The 22,560-nt window shown below is 45.4% G+C and overlaps 1 protein-coding gene across 1 annotated transcript in view; it reads right to left on the bottom strand.

Annotated features, from left to right (window-relative positions):
- The window catches only part of LZTFL1 (leucine zipper transcription factor like 1), a 94,262-nt gene extending 72,295 nt beyond the window's left edge, over positions 1-21,967 (bottom strand). Inside the window, exons 1-4 of the mRNA XM_033930176.1 lie at positions 21,810-21,967; positions 21,573-21,697; positions 16,100-16,294; positions 14,826-14,886 (exon numbers count right to left, since the gene is read on the bottom strand). Coding sequence (XP_033786067.1) covers positions 14,826-14,886; positions 16,100-16,294; positions 21,573-21,697; positions 21,810-21,812 — 384 coding nt within the window. The 5' untranslated portion in view covers positions 21,813-21,967. The remainder of the gene's footprint in view (positions 1-14,825; positions 14,887-16,099; positions 16,295-21,572; positions 21,698-21,809) is intronic.
- Positions 21,968-22,560: the final 593 nt, after the last annotated feature.

The following is a 22,560-nucleotide window of genomic DNA, read 5'->3' as shown; positions in this document are numbered from 1 at the left end:
CCTGAAAGCGCAGGAACCTGCGACACGCAGGGTGCACCGGAACATGGGTGTAGGCCTCCTTCAGATCGAGGGAGCAGAGCCAATCGCCCTCGTTGATCAAGGGGTAAAGAATCGGAAGGGAAAGCATCCAAAATTTTTCCCGCACTAGGAACTTGTTCAGCGCCTTAAGTCCAGAATCGGGCGCAGATCTCCCGTCTTCTTCGGTACCAGGAAGTAACGGGAGTAGAACCCTTGGCCCCTCTGTTTTAATGGGACCGGTTCCACCGCCCGCAGGCGAAGGAGATCCTGCGCCTCGGAGAGGAGGAGGGACAACTGCGCTCGATTGGGGGGACACGCACTTGGTGGGCTGTCTGGAGGAACCTCTCGAAAGTTGAGTGAGTACCCTGATGAAATCACGCCAAAGACCCATGAGTCCGACGTTATGGCTTTCCAGCGAGGGTAATAGGCTCGTAGGTGGCCCCCGATGGGAAGGAGGCCAGGCTGAGGCGCGGAGGGGGCCAGCCCCCGTCCGCTCATCCCGTCAAAAGGACGGAGACGGCTTCGCAGGCGCAGTAGGCTGCGATTTTGGTAAAGCCCTAGAATGAGTCTGGGGGCGCTGAGGTGGCGGTCTGGAAAAGGCCGGAGTGGACTTCTGGGGGTACCGGCGAGGCAATCTCCGAAAAGGTCGAGAGGCCAGCGGTTTAGGCTTCTGCCGGACGAGGGATGCACAGGAACGTTCATGTTCCGATAGCCGCTTCGTAGCTGCCTCGATAGTGTTGTCAAACAGTTCTTTACCGACGCAAGGAAGGTTGGCTAACCGGTCCTGGAGGTTAGGGTCCATATCGACTAGCCGTAGCCATGCCAGACGGCGCATGGCCACAGCGAAGGCAGCGACCCTGGATGAAAGTTCGAAGCCGTCGTAAGCGGCGTGGAACAGGTGCAGTCGGAGGTTTGAAAAATCCTCGAGGAGGAGGCCAAACGCTGCCTGGTGGGGGGCAGGTAAATCCACCGAGAAGGCGCCCAGCAGCCCAATGAGATGTTTCAGATAGAAGGAGAAGGTGAATGTATAGTTCAGGACTCTAGAGGCCATCATAGAGTTCTGATACAAACGGCAGCCAAATTTGTCCAGTGTCCTGCCCTCGCGTCCTGGAGGGACCGCCGCGGATACCCTAGAGGGGTGAGCTTTCTTCAAAGAAGACTCCACCAGTAAAGATTGGTGGGACAATTGTGGTTGCTCGAACCCCGGGCAAGGCACCGTACGGTACTTAGACTCCAATTTAGATGGGACAGCTGTCACCATGTAAGGAGTCTCGAGGTTCCTGATGAGGGTCTGCCGGAGTACCGGGTTCAGCGGCAGCCGGAGGGATTCTCGTGGCGGAGAAGGCATATCCAGCTCCGCCAGGTATTCCTTGGAGTACCTTGAGTCGGATTGTAAGTCCAAGTCAAGGGCACGTCCCATGTCCTGGACGAACCTCGTAAAGGAAGGCCAGTGTGATCCCGTGGCCCCTTGCGGGGACGGTGAACGTGACCGCCATTTCGCTGAGAAGGAAGGGGAGGCCTCCCTCGAATAGCGAGGTTCTCGCTCGGATCCTCGATCCGACACCAGGAACGCGCTGTGGAAGTGCTCCGGGGTCGAGGACCTGCGTTGCCTCGAGGAGCCCCTCGGGGACGCCGCCGGGGTAAGGGGCACCGACCGATGTCGTGTCGGAGACCTCTCCCCGAACTCCCTAGGCGAAAGCCTGGAGCCCCAGACCGGAGCCCCGGACCAAGGGGGAGTCAGTAGCAGCTTGGGGTTAGTGAGAGACAGCTCGGTAATCCATAGCGGTCCCCCCGATCGAGTCAAGGGTGAGCGGCCTCGGGTCGGAGGGGAACTGCGGGCCTTTTTGGAGAGTCGATGGCCCGAGGAGTCGAGGGGCTTCGATCTACGTTTCGCCCCGCGCAGCTCCGCCGGGGACGAACGTCTCGAGTGCCTCGGGGAGGAATCCGAGGACGAAGAGAGGCGGCGAAAACGGCGCACTTTTCTCCGAGGGGTCTCGATGCGCGGCTCAAGCTGGTCCGGCGCACGCGAGGTCGAGGTCGGGGCCAGGTGAAAGTGAGCCATGGCAGCAGATAGCTCCGTAGTGATCATTGCCCGGAGCATCTCCTGGAACACCGGCACGGACAGCATTGATGGCATGTCCGAGGCCGCGGTGCACTCCACCGAGGGCGATCTCGATTTAGAGCATTCCCGAGTGGTGGAGGCACGTCCAGAGGTCTTCCAGGGCTTCGCCGGGGCCGTGGGTAAGGAACTTCCCCCTTGCCCGGCCATTGTCCCCGAGGTTGGCTTCTTTGAAGGTATGGAACCTGTGGAAGGAAGAGGGGACTTACCCGGAGCCGAAGACTTTTGAGAACTCGGGGTCTTCGAAGTCGAGTCCCGAGGCGGGGCCGAGGGACCAGAGGCCGAGGTCAAGGCCGGGGCCGAAGCCGACCTCGAGGCCGAGGTCGAGGGTTGGTCAGCAGCAAACAGGTCCGTCATGCGGGCCCGTCGTCGTCGGCGTGCCCGGTGTTGGAAGGTTGCGCACCGGGGGCAAGTTTCTGTCGGATGATCGGCCCCCAGGCAAGGGATGCACCAGCGATGCGGGTCTGTGATTGATAGTAGACGCTCGCACCTAGTGCACTTTTTAAAGCCGGTAACAGGCCGGGACATAGAAAATCAGGCGACGCGGCCGCGACGACCCGGGAGCCCCCGGGTCGCGAATGAAGCGCATTAAACGCGATGAGCAGGAAAAATTAGAAAAGAAAATAACTAAACGCACATCGACTTTTAAAACTATAAAAACAATAAATCGCGGTGCAAAGAAGGCACTTGGGGCAGAGCTAAGAAAAAACGTGTCTTCTTAGCACTGCGGAAAAAAACGAACTGGAGACCACGAGGAGGGGATGCGCCCTCTAGTGGAGCAGGAGGCACACATGCGTGGTGCAGCACAGCAAGCTTGAATCTTCAATCAAGTTTGCTTGAAATGCTGTCCACATCGGGGCTCCGTAAATGACGTCACCCACATGTGAGAATATCATGCCTGCTTGTCCTGGGATAAAAATTGTTATGAGTTTTTGCCTCTTTTGCAAGTTTCTCTTCATATTATTTCTTAGCTGTCTTTATCAGTGCTTTGCATCTAACTTGCCAGTGCTTGTCTCTTCTTATTTTCTTCATTTGGATCCTTTTTCCATTTTATAAAGGATTTTTTTTGGCTCTAATAGCCTCTTTCACTTCACCTTTTAACCATGCTGGCTCTCATTTCCTCTTCTTTCCATCTTTGTTGATACTTGGAATACATTTGGTCTGGGATCCACAATGGTATTTTTAAATAACATCCATGCTTGGTTTACAGTCCTAACCTTTGCAAATGAACTTGAACAGCTTTGCCACGCAACAGTTTGAGAAAAGCCACTAATACCAACCGACTCACTCGGGTCTCCAATTGATTTATAGACCACTAAGCTTCCTCTGGGGACCAATGACCTTAAGCCAAGTGCCTCTCAACTGGAAATTCTGGCATCCATTATTCCATTGCAACAGATCCATAACCATTCCCTACGAGCGATGGTGAGATTCCAAACACCAGCACAGACTCCTTCAGGGTGGGTCCCGTAGAGGAATGACAAAATACGAGGTGTCTCAATGAGGGGACCACCTATCCAACAGAGCATACCGCAACAGATGCATGTGAGCTCTGACCTATTGAACTACCTCCAAGGTCACCTCCATGAACCCAAGAGACCTGAGCAACAACCTCACCTGACCATGAAGCTTCTGAATTCTAGCCTGCATCAAGAAACATGGCCCTGACCTGTGTCAAACAGAATTTGAGAAGGCATGAATTGACTCTTGGCCAGGCTGACTACTCAGCCTAAAGACTGCAATAGCTGCACTACTTAATCCGTGGCCGCTGAACTCTTCTGAAGAGATTTCACTCAAATCAACCAATCATCTAAGTAAGGGTGCAGTGGCCTTGCATCAGGAGAGAGTCCTGGTGCAAAGCTGCTGCAATCTCCACAATAACTTTGGAAAATGTATGGGGAGCTGTGGAGAGACCAAAGGGAGCACATAGAACCAATAATGCTGCCATAAAACTGCAAAGCAAATGAATCTCTGATGGTCAGATCAGAATATGCAGATAAGCCTCCATTAGATCTAATGATGTGGAAAAACTCCCCTGAATGTACTGCAACGATCACTGACTGGAGAGTTTCCATCCAAAAAGTCATTACACGAAGGGACAGTCACTCCTTTTGAGATCTAGAATAAGGCATTAAGAATCCTCGTTTTTAAGAACCACAAAGTAAATGGAATAAGGACTGGAGCATAGCTCACTGGGGTGGGAGGGACAGGAACTACAGCCTTGAGATCAGCCAATCTCTGCAAGATCTGATGGATTGCATGGACCTTCCATGGAGCCCAACAGGGAGACTCTAGGAACACATCCTGCAGAGATTGGGCAAACTCCAAGACATAGCCCTCTCAGATGACCTCAAGAACACATTGATTGGTTAATCTTGCTCTGATCTGCAGCAGTGAGTAAACCCAAAAATCTTTGCTGGGGAGTCCAAAAGGCTCCTGCAAAGGCAAGACCAGAATCTCAACCTCTTCCTCGGCCTCCACGAAAGAATTGAGTTTGTTGAAAATAACGGTTCCTGGAAACATGTGCCAACCTACCTAGCTCATAATGGCAAACTTCCCAGAACTGACCTCTCATTGATAAAGCTCTGGAAAGAGACTTTGGGCTTGTCCTTCAGAGTCTGGAAACTTTGGTCTCCCTCAGACTCTTAACCAACTTATTCAATTCCTCACCAACAGTAAGAGTCCTTAAAAGGAAAACAACTTAGCTTTGGACGTAGCATCAGCTGACCAACCTCTAAGCCACAGGGAGTACTGAGCTGCTACACTAAGCACCAAAGATTTTGCTGAAGAGCGTAACAAATCGTACACATGAGGGGCATTCATATGTTTGGATTCCGTGAATCTGTCAAAATTTCACCTAAAGTCCAAGAAAAAGTCTCTGCTTGTTTGGATGACATTGCTGCCTGGATGTCCTGCTGTCATCTGAAACTAAATATGTCCAAGACTGAGCTGCTCCTCTTTCCTCCTCCTCCTTTCTCCATCTTGGTAAATAATACTGTCATTGTTCCAGTTCCCTCTGCTCGCAACTTTGGAGTGGTTTTCGACTCAGACCTCTCATTTTCTATGCACATCCAAACTGCTAAGACCTGTCACTTCTATTTCTTCAATATCACCAAAATTTGCCCCTTCCTCTTTGAGCATACTACCCGGACCCTTGTCCACACTCTCGTAACCTCATGCTTAGATTACTGCAATCTACTTCTAACTGGTCTCCTTGCAATCTGTGCAAAACTCTGCTGCACGACTCATCTTCTACCAACCTCGCCAAGCTCATGTCACCCCTCTCCTTAAGTCACTTCACTGGTTCCCTATCTGCCATCGCATACAGTTTAAGATCTTATTGCTAACCTACAAGTGTGTTCATTCTGCTGCCCCTCAATCTCTCTCTTCGCTTATCTCTCCTTATACACCTCCCAGAGAACACCATTCCTCAGATAAGCTGCTCTTAGCTGTACCCTTCTCCTTCACTGCCAATTTCAGACTTTGTTCCTTTCATCTAGCTGCCCCCTATGCCTGGAATAAATTACCCAAGTTTGTCCATCAATCCCCTTCCCATGTTTAAAAGCAGACTGAAAACTCACCTTTTTCATATAGCCTTCAATCCTTAACCCTACTCCTCTGTCCTCCAATCCAGCCAGATGATTAACTGTTCCCATGACATCCTGTTTGAATGTCTTGGCTGTTTAGATTGTAAGCTCTTTCAAGCAGGGACTGTTTTCTTCTTCTCTGTGACTCTGTACAGCGCTGCGTGCGTCTGGTAGCGCTATAGAAATAATTAGTAGTAGTAGTCAATGATTTATCTACCTCAGTAGGAAAGAAAAGTGTCTTCTAAAAATTTTTATTTTTCAATATAGTTTCCCAATAGCTTCATACACAACATCCACTTTTCCTGCAATAACTTTAACCCCTTTGAAAATAATTCTTCTGTTTGACCTTCAAACCAGGACGTCACAGCCTCCTGATGTCTTCCATCACTTGAACACCACTGTCCATGGAGCGATTTCTTCAAAACTCGGTATAGGAAATAATCTGAGGGAACCAGGTTAGGACTGTAGGGTGGATGGTTCTGCTGCTGAAACCCATATTCTGCAACTGTCATGACATGTGCACTGGCGCATTGTCGTGAAGAAGCAGCATGCCTGCTTGAGTTTTCCTCATCTTTTCTCCTCGATTGCTTTTGCAAAACAATCATTGTATTGGAGTAACTCTTCCCAGTTATGGTTGTCTTGAGTGGCATGAATTCCAGAAGCAAAAGTCCATCATCTCAAAAGACAGTTGCCATGCCTTTGCCCACAGATTTTTCTGTCTTGAACTTTTTTGGGGTTTGAAATGACTTGTGCTTCCACTGCATTTTCTCCATTTTGGACTCAGGATCTCTGCGATAGACCCACGTTTAATCTTTAGTCATCAAATGATGAAAATAATTCACTTGGTCTTCATAAAGCATCTCTAAGTTCAAAGAAAAACAAAAGAGGTGACCTGTGGTGCTCAATCTTTTTATTCACTCAAGATCCGACACGTATATGTTTCGGCCGTAAGGCCTGCCTCAGGGGTGTTCAAAATAAAATAATCCGAAACATAAAAACCATATATATAATAAACAAAATTAAAGAATGAGATCGTTTATATAAAACAAAAATAAAAATGTAGTACCATTAAATTAAGCTTATACATATCAAAACATAAAAAATAACACCTATTAAGGATCTAAAACAATTATGAACAAAGCAAATATTTCACATCTTGAGGTAGATTCTAAACGAGGGGTTAGGAAAGGAGTGGAGATGAGGGAAGTATAGAAAAAAAAGGGGAGGGGGTATAAGTCAGTTTGTCCTCAGTCTCCACCTGCTGGAAGGACATAACTTATTCAGCTGTGCCTGTTTGGAGAGATGCTATAGAAATAAGATGTTATTATACATGTTCACTGTAGAATTCCTGAAAAGTCAACCAGCACATCAAGTACTTAAGCAGCTAATTTAGGGATGCGTTGTCGGTCTATGACAGTGAAGCATGGACAAAGCAGTAAAATTATGACACATCTCAAAAGAAATGCCAGGGATAAAAGGCTCATTTTCAAACCATCTATGCAGACAGCTGGATTCCTAAAATATCTACATGCATATGCCAGCAAGAAGCAGAAGCTCAAGGCATTCATTAACCATGTCTCATTGCAACCTTGTGTTGATGTTTAGGCACACTGTACAGCTGGTTCTATTTATGGCTTTAAAAGAACATTATGGAATGGAAAAGGTCAAAAAAGAATGAAATGTGGAAAAAGCACAATCATCATCAAAGCAGGTGCCATAAGGCAGTAAGAGGGGCCAAAACAGACTATGAGGAAAAAACAGCCAAGGAGGCAAAAATCTTCAAGCCGTTCTTTCGATATATTAAGGAGAAACGACCCACGAAAGAAGCGGTGGAGCCGTTGGATGATCAGGGAATAAAGGGAGTACTAAAGGAGGACAAAGCCATCGCCGACAAACTGAACACATTTTTTGCGTCTGTATTTACTGAAGAGGATATACACAATATTCTGGAAGCTGACAGGCTATACGCAGGAAACGAAAACGGGAAACTGACTGGGTTGACAGTCAGTCTAGACGAGGTACACAGGCAGACTGATAGGCTTAATATGATAAATCCCTTGGACCGGATGGCATCCATCCGAGGGTAATCAAGGAACTGAAAGGGGTTATAGCTGAACTGCTTCAACTAATAACCAATCTGTCGATCAAATTGGGAAGGATTCCAGAAGACTGGAAAGTGGCGAATGTTATGCCGATCTTGAAGAAAGGTTCAAAGGGAGATCTGGGAAACTACAGACTGGCGAGTCTGACCTCGGTAACGGGAAAGATGGTAGAGGCGCTGATAAAGGACCGTATCATTGTCCACCTTGACGGACACGATTTGATGAGGACCAGCCAGCACGACTTCAGCAAAGAAAGATCTTGCTTGATGAACTTGTTATACTTCGAGGGAGTCAACAGGCAGGTAGACAAGGGTGACCTGGTCGACATTGTATATCTGGATTTTCAGAAGGCATTCGACAAGGTCCCGCATGAATGATAGTATAGTATATTTTCTTGAATCTAATGGGTTACAGGATCCGAGGCAATATGGCTTTACAAAAGGTAAATCGTGCCAAACGAACCTGATTGAATTTTTTGATTGGGTGACCAGAGAGCTGGATCGAGGACATATGCTAGATGTAATTTACTTGGATTTCAGCAAAGCCTTTGATACAGTTCCTCATAGGAGGCTGTTGAACAAACTTGAAGGGCTGAAGTTAGGACCCAAAGTGGTGAACTGGGTCAGAAACTGGCTGTCGGACAGACGCCAGAGGGTGGTGGTTAATGGAAGTCGCTCGAAGGAAGGAAAGGTGACTAGTGGAGTCCCTCAGGGTTCGGTGCTGGGGCCAATCCTGTTCAATATGTATGTAAGTGACATTGCTGAAGGGTTAGAAGGAAAAGTGTGCCTTTTTGCAGATGATACCAAGATTTGTAACAGAGTAGACACCGTAGAGGGAGTGGAAAATATGAAAAAGGATCTGCAAAAGTTAGAGGAATGGTCTAATGCCTGGCAACTAAAATTCAATGCAAAGAAATGCAGAGTAATGCATTTGGGGATTAATAATAGGAAGGAACCGTATATGCTGGGAGGAGAGAAGCTGATATGCACGGACGGGGAGAGGGACCTTGGGGTGATAGTGTCCGAAGATCTAAAGGCGAAAAAACAGTGTGACAAGGCAGTGGCTGCTGCCAGAAGGATTCTGGGCTGTATAAAGAGAGGCGTAGTCAGTAGAAGGAAGAAGGTGTTGATGCCCCTGTACAGGTCATTGGTGAGGCCCCACTTGGAGTATTGTGTTCAGTTTTGGAGACCGTATCTGGCGAAAGACGTAAGAAGACTTGAGGCGGTCCAGAGGAGGGCGACGAAAATGATAGGAGGCTTGCGCCAGAAGACGTATGAGGAGAGACTGGAAGCCCTGAATATGTATACCCTAGAGGAAAGGAGAGACAGGGGAGATATGATTCAGACGTTCAAATACTTAAAGGGTATTAACGTAGAACAAAATCTTTTCCAGAGAAAGGAAAATGGTAAAACCAGAGGACATAATTTGAGGTTGAGGGGTGGTAGATTCAGGGGCAATGTTAGGAAATTCTACTTTACGGAGAGGGTGGTGGATGCCTGGAATGCGCTCCCGAGAGAGGTGGTGGAGAGTAAAACTGTGACTGAGTTCAAAGAAGCGTGGGATGAACACAGAAGATTTAGAATCAGAAAATAATATTAAAGATTGAACTAGGCCAGTTACTGGGCAGACTTGTACGGTCTGTGTCTGTGCATGGCCGTTTGGAGGAGGATGGGCAGGGGAGGGCTTCAATGGCTGGGAGGGTGTAGATGGGCTGGAGTAAGTCTTAACAGAGATTTCGGCAGTTGGAACCCAAGCACAGTACCGGGAAAAGCTTTGGATTCTCGCCCAGAAATAGCTAAGAAGAAAAAAAAAAAAATTTAAATTGAATCAGGTTGGGCAGACTGGATGGACCATTCGGGTCTTTATCTGCCGTCATCTACTATGTTACTTTGAAAAATTGCGAGCCATGGAATCAAGGGTAAAATACTCACGTGGATTAAAAACTGGTTGGCGAATAGGAAGCAGAGAGTGGGGGGTAAATGGACAATACTCGGACTGGAAAAGTGTCGCCAGTGGAGTTCAGTGCTTGGACCCGTGCTCTTCAAAAACGACCTGGAAATTGGTACGACGAGCTAGGTGATTAAATTTGAAGATGATACGAAGTTATTCATGAAGATGATACGAAGTTATTCAGAGTAGTGAAGACGTAGAAGGATTGCAAAGACCTGCAACATGACAAACACGCTTGAGAAATGGGCTGCGACATGGCAAATGAGGTTTAATGTGGATAAGTGTAAGGTGATGCATGTCGGTAACAATAATCTTATACATGAATACAAAATGTCCGGTGTAGTACTCAGAGAGACCCCCCAGGAAAAAGACTTTGGAGTACTGGTCGATAAGTCGACGAAGCCGTCTGTGCAATGTGTGGCGGCGGCGGCGGCGAAAAGGATGCTAGGAATGATTAAGAAGGGGATCACCAACAGATCGGAGAAGGTTATCATGCTGCTGTACTGGGCCATGGTAAGCCCCCACTTGGAATACTGCGTCCAGCACTGGTCGCCGTACTTGAGGAAGGACACAGTACTACTTGAAAGGGTCCAGAGAAGAGCGACTAAAATGGTTAAGGGGCTGGAGGAGTTGTTGTACAGTGAGAGATTAGAGAAACTGGGCCTCTTCTCCTTTGAAAAGAGGAGACTGAGAGGGGACATGATAAAAACATTCAAGATAATGAAGGGAATAGACTTGGTAGATAAACGCAGGTTGTTCACCCTCTCCAAGGTAGGGAGAACGAGAGGGCACTCTCTAAAGTTAAAAGGGGATAGATTCCGTACAAATGTAAGGAAGTTCTTCTTTACCCAGAGAATAGTGGAAAACTGGAATACTCTTCCGGAGGCTGTTATAGGGGAAAACACCCTCCAGGGATTCAAGACGAAGTTAGACAAGTTCCTGCTGAACCAGAACGTACACAGGTAAGGCTAGACTCAAGGAACTGGTCTTTGACCTAAGGGCTGCCGCAGAAGCGGACTGCTGGGCACGATGGACCACTGGTCTGACCTAGCAGCAGCAATTCTTATGTTCCTATGTAAATCATTCCCCATCTAAAAGTTAAACAAGATATAGCATAGAGCTTTGCTGACTGATAATGCTGGCAAACCAACTCAAGAAAAAAATTTAAAGGTTATCAGCCAACCTACTGCTCCTTGCCCTAGGACTTAAGGCTGCATTGCCACTGTTGGATGCCGCCAACACCCCCCCCCCCAAAAAAAAAAAAAAAAAAAAAAATATTACATCTTCCTGGACAGCAAAGAAAAAAAAAAGGGCCAATGTATGAACTCAGAAGTTACTAGACAGAACTGCCCAACTACTTGCCAAAACAGACTGGGTTTCCACCAATAGCTTGTACTTTCTCAGGGCTCCAGAAGCACTTGTGTCATAACATAACACACTCAAATCAACAGCCACCAGTGAGCAATCCAGTTCTTTAACAGTGGTCATATTTGCATGACATGTCAGCCCAGACCTCTTTGTTTTAAAATGTTATATCCTATATCTTTCCACTGTTGGCATTTAAAAATAATAAAAGCACAAAGCAAAAATACTGGCAGGAGAACATGTCTACTGTAAGCCCTCAATATTCCCCTCTGTGGTTATCTTTGTTGGTTTTTTTTTTCTTTATTCATTTTTTCATCATATAACTTGTGTACCAGAAAATAACATTTGAATTTATTCAATAACACTTGATTATCTATCATTTTTAACTTAAATTATAATATTTAAACCCTCCCTCCCAACCCTATTAATTGATATGTAGTTATATAATAATAATAATAATAATAACTTTATTCTTGTATACCGCATTACCGTGGAAGTTCTATGCGGTTAACAGAAGAAGAGACTGTACAATTACAGCGAAGATACAATTTTGTTAATGTTACATTAGCATTTTAGACAATGCAATTTTACAATCAAGTTACATTTACATTTTAGACGGTACATTGACAGAGAAGTTAGTTTTTTCAAGTAGGTAATATACTCGGAGGTAATATACTCGGAGTGTTTATGTTTGCTATGAGTTACATACAGCAGTTTACAAATAGAAGTGTAACCTACGGCAGTAAAGGGTCTGGGGGAGGGTCGAGGTCAGAGGTGGAGGAGGGAGGAAATCGGAACATTCAGAGGAATTTGTCAAAAAGGTAGGTTTTGGTTAGCTTCCAGAAAGTTTGATAGGGGGGGAATTGGAGATGAGAGTGGAGAGGCATTTGTTCCATTTGCCCGCTTGGAATGCTAGGGATCGGTTGAGGAATTTTTGTAGAGGCAGCCCTTCGGGGAGGGAAAAGAAAACAGGTAGGTATTTCGAGTGCGGGAGGGGCCTGCAATTTCAAGGTAATCAGATAGGTAAATTGGTGAGGAGCCTGCTAAGGTTTTGAAGCAGAGGCAGGCGAATTTAAAGATGATTCTTGCCTCCACCGGCAGCCAGTGGAGTTTGGTGTAGTAGGGGCTGACGTGGTCATATTTTTTGAGGCCGAAGATGAGGCAGACAGCAGCATTTTGTACTATTCTAAGACGTTTGATGGTGTTTTTATAGGCTCCCAGGTATACGATATTGCAGTAGTCCAATATGCTTAGGATTAGTGATTGGACCAGTAAGCGGAAGGAGAGGTGGTCGAAGTGGTGTTTGATGGTGCGAAGTTTCCAGAGGGAACAGAAGCATTTTTTGACCTGGGCACTGGTCACTATATTATATACTATTTCCTATTAATCTATATATTTTAATATCAGATCAGAAAACCCTCCCCCCCACACACTTATAAATATACCTATTAGGGAAAAATGATAATTTACTCATTACAATATTCTATTAATGGTCTCCAAATCTCCTGAAAGTTATTAAAATTTCCTTTCTGCAAGGCTAACGTTATTTCCATCTTATATATAGCGAATTCCACCAAAAAACGTAATTCAATCTATTCCAGTTTTTCCAATTAAATGTAATCTGCTGAATGGTGACTCCTGCCATAATAAGTAATAGCTTATTATTCTTAGCAGAAATTTGACTTTTCTTCCTCATTGACATTCCAAATATAGTATCATAGGTTAAAGCCACAGGATTTTCCAACAAACAATTTATTTGGCCCCAAATCGATTTCCAAAAAGCTAAAATGAATGGACAAAAGAACAATAAATGATCTAAAGTCCCTACTTCGAGATGACAATGCCAACACCTATTAGACTTAGAGCTATCTAATTTTTGTAAATGAACAGGTGTCCAGAAAGCTTGGTGTAACAGAAAAAACCAAGTTTGTCTCATAGATGCCGACATTGTACAGCTCATCCTCCAAGTCCAAATTCTTGGCCATTGAGATGCAGTAATTTGATGCTTTATCTCAATGCTCCAAATATCCCTAAGACCAGTTTTTGGGTTTTTATTCACAAATTCAGATATCACTTTATACCACTGTGCGGCCTGGTGTCCCAGAAAGTCCACCTGAAAGCATAAGAACTCCAAACTATATTGATTAGTGAGATTTTTCCATTCAGGGAACCCCGCCTGAATGGCCTGCTTCAGTTGCAACCATCTATAACTTTGTGATTTATTGAATCCAAATTTATGTTGCAGCTGTGAAAACTCAAGCAGTTTACCATTAGAAATAACATCGTCCAGAGTACTTATACCTGCCATTACCCAACGACCGCCCCTCCCCCACCCTCTCCCTGTACCTCAAAATGTTGGCCGGACGGACGGGTGCCAAGCCCGCCCATCTGGCAGGCCAGCCGGCTCCGTAGTGGGGCTGAATTGGCCCAGGCGGCTGAAACTCCACCCACAGGTGGGGCCTGCAGTGCCTGGGCCAACCAGAATAGGCCCGGGAGCTTTAGGCTCCTCCTGTGAGCGGGGCCTTAAGCACATGGACCCAACCCGGCCCAAGTGCTTAAGGCCCCGCCCACAGGAGCCTAAGGCTCCCAGGCCTATTCTGGTTGGCCCAGGCGCCTCAGGCCCCACCTGTGGGTGGGGTTTCAGCCACCTGGGCCAATCCGGCCCTATTACGGAGTCGGCTGGCCTGCTGGACAGACGGGCTTGGCACCCGTCCGTCCAGCCAACGTTTTGAGGTACGGTGAAGGAGGGTGGGGGGGTTGGCGGGGGGTTTGTATCGAGGGCAGGAGGGCCTGGGATCCCTCCTGCCCGTATTGGGGTAGGGGGTCCGCTTGGGCAGGAGGAGTTGGGCTCCCTCCTGCCCGATCTTGTAGGGGATGGGAGGCGAGAGGCCAGGAGGGCTTGGGCTCCCTCCTGGCCCGATCGTAATCGGGGGGGGGGGGGGGGGGGGGGGGGGGGGAGGGGATTCTGTAACCAGTGTTGTTTTTGACAGACACCGGTTACAGAATCCAGCTTTTAGGCGAAGGACTGGCTCCTCCTTCGCCTAAAAGCTCTTGTTTTGGATGTTTGGGGCTTAGGCTTTTTTAGGTTGATTATAAGGTTTAAATTTAGACATAGTGGTGGTCTGGGCATTTAAACAACTGAATGTAGAGGCAGGCCATTATCAAAAAACCTCCTTTTGGACATTTTTAGTATATACTGAAAATGAAATAATTTGTCCTCTCATGGTTGCCTTGAAAGCATCCCATAAGGTTTTAATAGAAATTCCTTCTGTGGCATTAAGTTAAAAATATTCATTCATTTATAAATGGAAATTTTCACAAAATTTTAGATCCGCCAGCAATGTATTATCAAATTCACAACAAAAGTCTACAGCTGCACAGGCCGTCTGAAAAATATCCCTATACATATATATGTCAGAATCATGGAAGCAGCAGCTGTGTAGGACTGTAGGCAGTCCCTCATTTCTACTGACCAACTTTTTTTTCCCTCCTTAATCCCAAAGTACTCAGAGACACTGCAAAGAAAAACCCGATTCTCTCATAAAACATGCATGACCTCTGCACATCAAAATTTTGCCTTCTTTCCAAAATGCCCAGGGTGTTATGATGCGTCTGAAGCCCTTCTCTCATGCCCAAACCCTTCTCTTTTCAGGGAAGCAATATTCTTCAAGAACACAAACCTACCTTCATGTTAGATGATGTAAATTCTGCTTTTTCAAATTCTGCAACTTGTTCTAATAATGCTCTTCAAAAACAAAAGATAAAAAGCAGACTGTTACATGCTGGAGGGCACAGTCACTGAACTGATTTAGAAGCATTTGCAATACAGTTTATCTTGTACATTAAGGACTCCTTACCAATGTTGGGAAGTATTTTAAATAAAAGTATTTAAAATATTAGTTAAAATACATCAGAAGTATTTTTCTATTGTATCTGAAATGAAATACTATCCTGCTTTGGTACTTGGTCTAGCATCTCTCCTTCCTGCAGTTTGGCATCTTTCTCCCTCCTCCTTCCCTTCCATTCCATGGTCTGGCATCTCTCTCTCTCTCTCCTTCCCATTCCAGTGGTCTAACATCGCTCTCTTCCCTCCTTCCATTACCCTTCTCCGGAATCTGACATCTCTCCCTTCTTTGAGTCATTTCTCCTCCCTCCCTGTGTAACATTTCTCCCTCCCTCCTCTCTGCCACTGTCAAGTCCAACAATTCTCCCTCTTCCCCATATATATCATCTCTCTCTCCCTCCCACTCCACACACCTATGTCCAAGAATTTTCTTTTTCTCCTCCCTCACCCACTGGCAACATCTCTTTCCCTCCCTTCCTAATCTCCAACTAGTGCAGCCTCTGTTCTTCCCAACCCCCGCAGCATCTGTCCTTCTTGCTTTCCCAACCCCCCTCTCCCGCAGCCCGTGCAGCATGTCCTTCCCTCATTCCCAATCCCAGTCGTCCCCTCTCAGCTGGATCCTACGGTACAACCTGTCTTCAGTTCCTGACTCCCCCACCTACCACCTCCCCTCCACTGAAATTTAAAATCTTTTGGCGGCCTATGGTGCAACGAAGCCAGCCTCCCACCGTCAACTTGCCCTGGAAGTGTTCTTTCTGCAGCACTTCCTCTTCCTGCGTAGGCAGGATGTGGCAGAAAGAACGCTTCCGGGGCAGCTTTGTTGCGCCACTGGCTGCCCGAAGATTTTAAATTTCAGCGTTGGGGAGGTGGTAGGTGGCAGGAGTCAGGACTCAAGGAGGTTCCTGGAGAGGGTTTCACTACAGTGTTGATCCTGCTTAAACCATTTGTAGCATTTTCCAACTGTCTACTTCATTAGTCAATTCATGACAGAAAACACACCTGGCCTGGCTCACATCACTAGTTACTTATACTGTATTTGCAGCTTTAGAGATGGACATCATCATTCAACCATAGCCCCCCTTTAGGTTAGAATATGAGCCTCTAAATACATTACCGGTTTTCCAGCTCAGAAATGTCTGTCTGGAGCTTCAAATACCACTTCTCGGCTTGAGAAAAAAGCTGACGAAGAAGCAGCACATTAGTGTGTGCAGTGTTAATGAGCTCAGACTCCACCTCACTGTGAACCACCACCTGCAGACCATCCAGCATCTCCGACACCTCATCCATAGTAAAGGTCTCATCTACCAGCCTGAACAATGGAATAAAGGGCAGACATGACCTATATTAGCAGGATAACCAAATGCTCTACCTACTGTACTTAGCAAGAGAAAACCAAATTCTTCATGTGAAATCCTTACTCTGTTACTACCACATTTTTCATTTCTGTAGTGCTACTAAACATAATCAGCACTACATAAATTTATTTATTTTACATGTGACAGTTCTTTTTCCACTGAAAGTGCCTCTCCCCCCAGTGATACCCTCTCTCCAAGACTCCCCTCCACCCGGCCTACCTAATGTAAAATCCCTGGTGTCTAGTGGTTGATCAGCAGCAATGCTCGGCTGCTCCTGCAATTACTGGCTTCTGTGACATTTAACCCTGACAGGTTATCACACTCCGTATTAGAGACCTTTAATTTGCTTTAAGGGACAAACAACACAGGTTAGTGCCCTAACTCAGCTTGATAACTTCTCTCCTAAATCTCGCTCTAGTGAAAGCCATCTTGAAGTAAAATGATTAATGCACATGTCTTTCCTGTTCACATATAATTCATGTTAGCCAAACTAAATCTTAACAAAAATCTTCCATGCACAAGATGCAAAGTAAAATATTACAAACAAATTCAGTATTTTATTTATGAGAATCTGATGCACTGCCAATTGCATGATGGTTTACTACCCAATAAAAAATAATGAGAGAGAAAAATACAACTGAGATAGAAAAGTATGTCATATAGACAGAAAAAAGGGGGTAAACAGAAAGCAGCAAGAGGAGTGGAGGATAAAGGAGACGGAGTAAGAACCACCAAACAGACATCTAGAATAACCAAATTTTAGTAAAGTTTTGAATTTAAGAGAAGACTTACTGAAATAGAAGATTAGGTTTATACCTTCGATAATCTTCTTTCTGTTAGCCCCTGGAGGATTCCATATGCTAAGTGTTCAACACCCGGACTGTGGGTTGGGATTGAACACCTAGCGTACAAAATCCGGAAGGAATGTAACAGATATGTTATACAACAAGAGTGGTCAAAAGCATGTGAATCAAGATGGCGGCGTGAATAGTGGTGAAAGCCTTGCTCAGAGTCCAACGTTTCTTTACTACCTTATCAAATGTCCAAACTATGCATAAGGGGTTGGTAAATGCTGCTCCCCTGGCAGAACAAACGTTCTCCCCAGTTGAACAGAGCATAGAACACGATGCTACCTGTGGAAGTTGGAGGTCTGCTCGCTGCGAGAGCGAAGGAAGGACAACAGACTTGAGAAATGAGATATCTGTGTCTTCCCCCAATTCTGCAACACCGCTGTGTCTGGCTAAATCCTTGGCCAAAGTTAAGGTTTCTCTAGAGTCCAAAGTGGCTACCGGTGTTCAGCCCTCAGGGGAGCACCGGTCAGAAGTAACAAATGCTTATGATGATGACAGTCTATGAGCTAGATAGCTCCCATGATAGTCACCCTGGAAGAAATCTGGAAAGCACAATTTCTAAGTCGATGTCTGAAGTATCTGCACTAGTGAGAAGAAATGGATGGCCTTTCTAAGACAGTTTCAAACGTTAAGCCAGAAACTTCAGATCAAGTATTTGAAGTTTGTATGTAAATTGCATCTTTGAAATCTTTAGTCTCCTCATTAATAAAGAACAATGCATTGATCCCTAGGAAGCTTGATCAGTTTAAAAATTATAATAGATTGAGAAATCTCAAATGCAATGTTCCTAAATTGGTTAGCATGAATCCAGTGGACGTGTTTCATAATGTCAAAGAAATATTGAAACTTTAGTCAAAAGTTGTTCCTTCTTTAAAAAAGGCACATTATCTTCCTAAAACTAAAATTGAAACTTTCCTCAGAAGCTGTTACTCCTTAAAATAAATATGACCAATTTCTTTGACTGGGTGATCAGAGAATTGAATAGAGGGAGTATGCTAGATGTGGTGTATTTAAGGGGGTCTTTTACTAAGGCGCACTAACCAATTTAGCGTGGGCTAAATGCTAACGCATCCATAGAATATAATGGGTACGTTAGCATTTAATGCGCGCTAAATCAGCTAGCGCGCCTTAGTAAAAGACCCAGTAAATTTTACCAAAGCCTTTGACACGTGTTCCACTCAAGCATCTAATAAATAAACTGAGTGCCCTAGGTATGGGCATCAAAGTGACTTAGGAACTGGTTGGGTGGAAGGCGACAGAGGATAGTGGTCAATGGAGATCACTCTAAGTGGTGTGCCGCAAGGTTTGATTCTTGAGCCTGTTCTTTTTAACATTTTTGTAAACAATATTGATGAAGGGCTGTCAGGTAAGATCTGCCTTTTTGTGGATGATACCAAAATATGAAATAAGAGTAGACATCCCTGATGATGTGAATAACATGAGGAAGGACCTAGTGAAGCTTGAAAAATGCTCTGAAATTTGGCAGCCAAGATTTACCGTGAGGGAATTGTGCAGATTAGGGGACACATGTGAGCCTTTGCCCAGGGAACCATGTCTATCTTGGCTGCCATGGAGCCTAGCACTCAGTGGCGTAGTGAAGGGCTGTGGCACCCCTTCCACATGCTCCTTCCTCGTCCCCTCCTGCCGAGTATGTTCCACTTCCCTCGTATCTCTGTAACATTTCTGGTGCAAGTAGCAATCCCAAACCTGCTGTCATGCCAGCGTCGGCTTTTCCTCTGAAGTCACTTCCTAGACATGGGTCCAGGAACATTTAGAGGTCACGCAATGATTTTTAATTTAATACAAGTACATACATCACCTTAGTAAACATGTAAGATGCTGTCGCTAGACCAAAGGGAAGGCCCAAGAACTGGTAATGGTTTACCGGGTCATGAAACCTCAGGAATTTTCTGTGGTCTGGAAATATGGGAATGTGCAAATAGGCCTCTGTCAAATCCAGAAATTCCCCTGGAGCTACCACTGCTATACAATATAATACAATTCAGCTTCTTGCATCCCACAATTTTCTACATGGAATCAATGCAACTCACAGGAAGAGAATTTTACTGTCTCCATGTGAAAACGCAAAACTTTCAGTGCTGCATTGACGTGCATAAGATTCAGAATGGGTCTCTAATCGTCTGAGCCTTCTTTGATATGACAAAGTATATGGAGTCTACCCGAGCCTGAATCTTCATGCGGTACAGACTCTATGGGCTGAATATATATAACCTCTGAACTGTAGCTGTGACCTTGCTTGCTTTCTCTGATTGCTCTGCCAGGAAGCCAACAAACCAGTCCGTCAAAGACTGGGCAAATTTGAGCTTGGAACTGCTCTGAAAGATCACCAGTATCCAATGATCTGATGAAATCTGCGCCCAGGCCTCCACATAGTTCGAGAGCTGTCCTCCTATCTTCAGGGGAACTGCTCCAGACCTGACGTCATTGTACTTGCTTGGAGGTTGTATTGGAACGAGAACTGGAGGCTTGCTTTTACCTGGGACCTAAGAATCTCTGTCTGGATCCCTGGCAGAACCTCTGAGAGGAGGCTCTCTGGAGACTTGCCCAAAACGCCTGGAGCCACGAAAATTAGACCACTCAGTCTCTAGAGGTTTGTGGTCTGCTGTCAATCTGCCACACTAGTCATGAGATCATTCAGCCCCTTTTTGAAAAACATTTGCCCCTTGAAAGAAGTCTGCTAAGGGTAGCCTTAGAAGTGGAATCTCCCACCCATTGCCTGATCCAGAGAAATTGTGTGAGCCGAGATCAAATAAGCCAAAACTTTGGTCATGACTCTGATGATGTCATAGAGAGCATTAGCTACATAATCCATTACAGATAATAGGAACTGGGGTTCCCCCTATGCTCCCTCCCTGTGATCTCTGCTCATAGGTCAAGCCCCTCTTATTTGTATCCTTCTCTTCCACTGCCAACTCCAGACTCCGACCCTTCTTTCTTGTGGCGCCTTATGCCTGGAACAGGTTGCCTGAATCAATACGTTGTGCTCCGTCTCTGACAGTGTTCAAATCCAAGCTAAAGGCCCACTTTTTTGAAACTGCTTTCAACTCTTAAACAACCTCTCACTGCTGTCAGATACCTATACCCATTATAATCTCCCCAACCCTGCTGCTGTCAGATACCTATATCCACTATAACCTCCCCTACCCTAAAATGCCCCATCTAAATTAGATTGTAAGCTCTTCTGAGCCGGGACTGTCTATTGTATGTTAAAATGTACAGCGCTGTGTACGCCTTTCAGCGCTATAGAAATAATAAATAGTAATAGTAGTAAAGGCTCACCCTCCGCCAGGCTTGTGTCATAAAGGAAGCTCACTAATAAAGAGCTGAGCTCTAATCATGCACCTCATTAAAAACTCTTGTTACTATTGTTCATGGATCAGGCTCCTCTTCAGCGAAGCCAAGACCTGGTATGAATAAAGTGACTCAGTGATATTGTACATTGTCCTTTTAAAGGTGTCTTCTGGAGACCATCAAGTTCATATTCACTTCATGCATACGATTCTTCCATAACTAATCGTTGCCTCCATCTCAAGCTGAGTTTCGACATATTCGTCATCAGGGAGATTTAAATTGTCAATGCTAAGTGTTTTTCCTGTAGTTGTTCTCAGTTGAAACTGTCAGCTGTGTAAAACGAATCAGCTCTTCATTAGTGAATGATTTTGTTTCCATGGTGAAAATTTGATTTCTAGAATTAGCACACCTATGCCTTTGGTGAATGCCTTTTATAGGAAATATAGAGCACTTTACTGGATAATAAGTAAAATTTTTAATTGTTTAATTATGTTCTTATATGTTGTGTATGTTTACAATTTTAAAAAAATACTTTCATAAAATAGTTTTAAAGAACAATAAGAGGGCATTATTTGTATAAGTTTACATAATTAAACTCACCAGGACATTTGAAAAAATACCCAATTGGGCAGGAAAAATCCAATCAAAAATTTTTCCCCTGAATCGGGCAATACTAATATTTACAACTCTGCCCAATGTCCCCACAGCCTCCATCCCAAAACACACCTTTGCTAAAACTAGATAAAGTACACTTGCCCTTTGATATGTGCAGTAATTTATAAAATTACCCTCAAAGCTAGAAAACAGTGCTACTGATAGTATTGAGGATGTCAACTGTATTTAATCCCACTGATGTACAAATCTAATAGGAAACTATCAACTGCCAGAGCATCTGAATATCATTTGCTTTGAAGTACTATTGAAAAGGTGTGAGTTAAATGTACAACTGATAAACCCATCCTATCTGGAGACGGGATTAAAAATTATCCCCTGCGCCCAAGCAACCCCGAGACTTGTAAGACGTCCTTCCGTTGCTGCTCCTACGGCCAAGGCTCAGCCCCAACCTCACCTGCTCTCCTTCAGCTCCTGGAAGCAGGAGTTCACCGTCTTCAGGCGCAGGGCGCGCTTAGAGCGGGCGAAACGCATGTAGCTGACCACCTCGGTCTGATGGTGCTCGTTGAGCCCCAGCTCGGCCTGCGGCAGGGACGAAAGAGAGGGAGAGAGAAGCAAGATTACGTGAAGAGCTCCCAAACCTTCTACACCAATTTGGGCCCCGATCCCTGCCAACACGGCGCCCGTTACCTACCATAATCGCAGGACCCGCGGCGCTGAAGGGGACCCTGGGCAATAAACGGAGGAATTAAAAGGAATCGGTTGCCATGGCAAAACTTGACACGCGACCGATTCTTATTGTCTTGCCATTGGCGCCCCGTTGGCACGTGAAAGGAAAGGACGTAAAAGGGGGGGAGTTGGAGGTGGGGACGGTTGCTGATGGCAGAGGCGGTCGTAGAGTACGTAGGTGTGCGTCGCGTCGCCAAGGGTTACGGACGTCAGGCCGGATCTTTCTGTTTTGCAGGGCGGGAGACGCAAATAAGAGCTGTTTGTTATTTTGTATTGTTGTACTGTTATATTTACTTGTTGCTGTATGATGTTTGTTTGAATGAAAAGTTTAATGTTTATTAAAAATCTTTTATACACCGCTCAATTTGCCAACTAGGATCAAGGCGGTTAACAATATATAATCCAATCAAACAGATGGGGGGGAGGGTGTTGGGAGAAGAGCTCAGCCCAGATAGGTGAGGGGAAAAGATGTAAGTTAGTAAATGGCATAAGTAAATATATAGTTATTTATATGGATGGGGAGAATCGTTTATTTAGCTAGCATTTATAATTGAGGTGCTGGCTTAAGTAATTTCATTGGATTACATTAAATTCTGATTGACCATGCATAAATATAACCCTGGAGATGTCTCGGGTGTAACTGCATAACTCTACTTTTCACTTCTCTATTACCCTCCAGGTACTTTAGTTAGATTGTGAGCCTTCGGGACAGTAAG

This window comes from Geotrypetes seraphini, chromosome 2 (assembly GCF_902459505.1).
Source record: "Geotrypetes seraphini chromosome 2, aGeoSer1.1, whole genome shotgun sequence".
Classification (NCBI taxonomy): Eukaryota; Metazoa; Chordata; class Amphibia; order Gymnophiona; family Dermophiidae; genus Geotrypetes; species Geotrypetes seraphini.
This window is presented reverse-complemented; position numbering and strand designations above follow the sequence as displayed.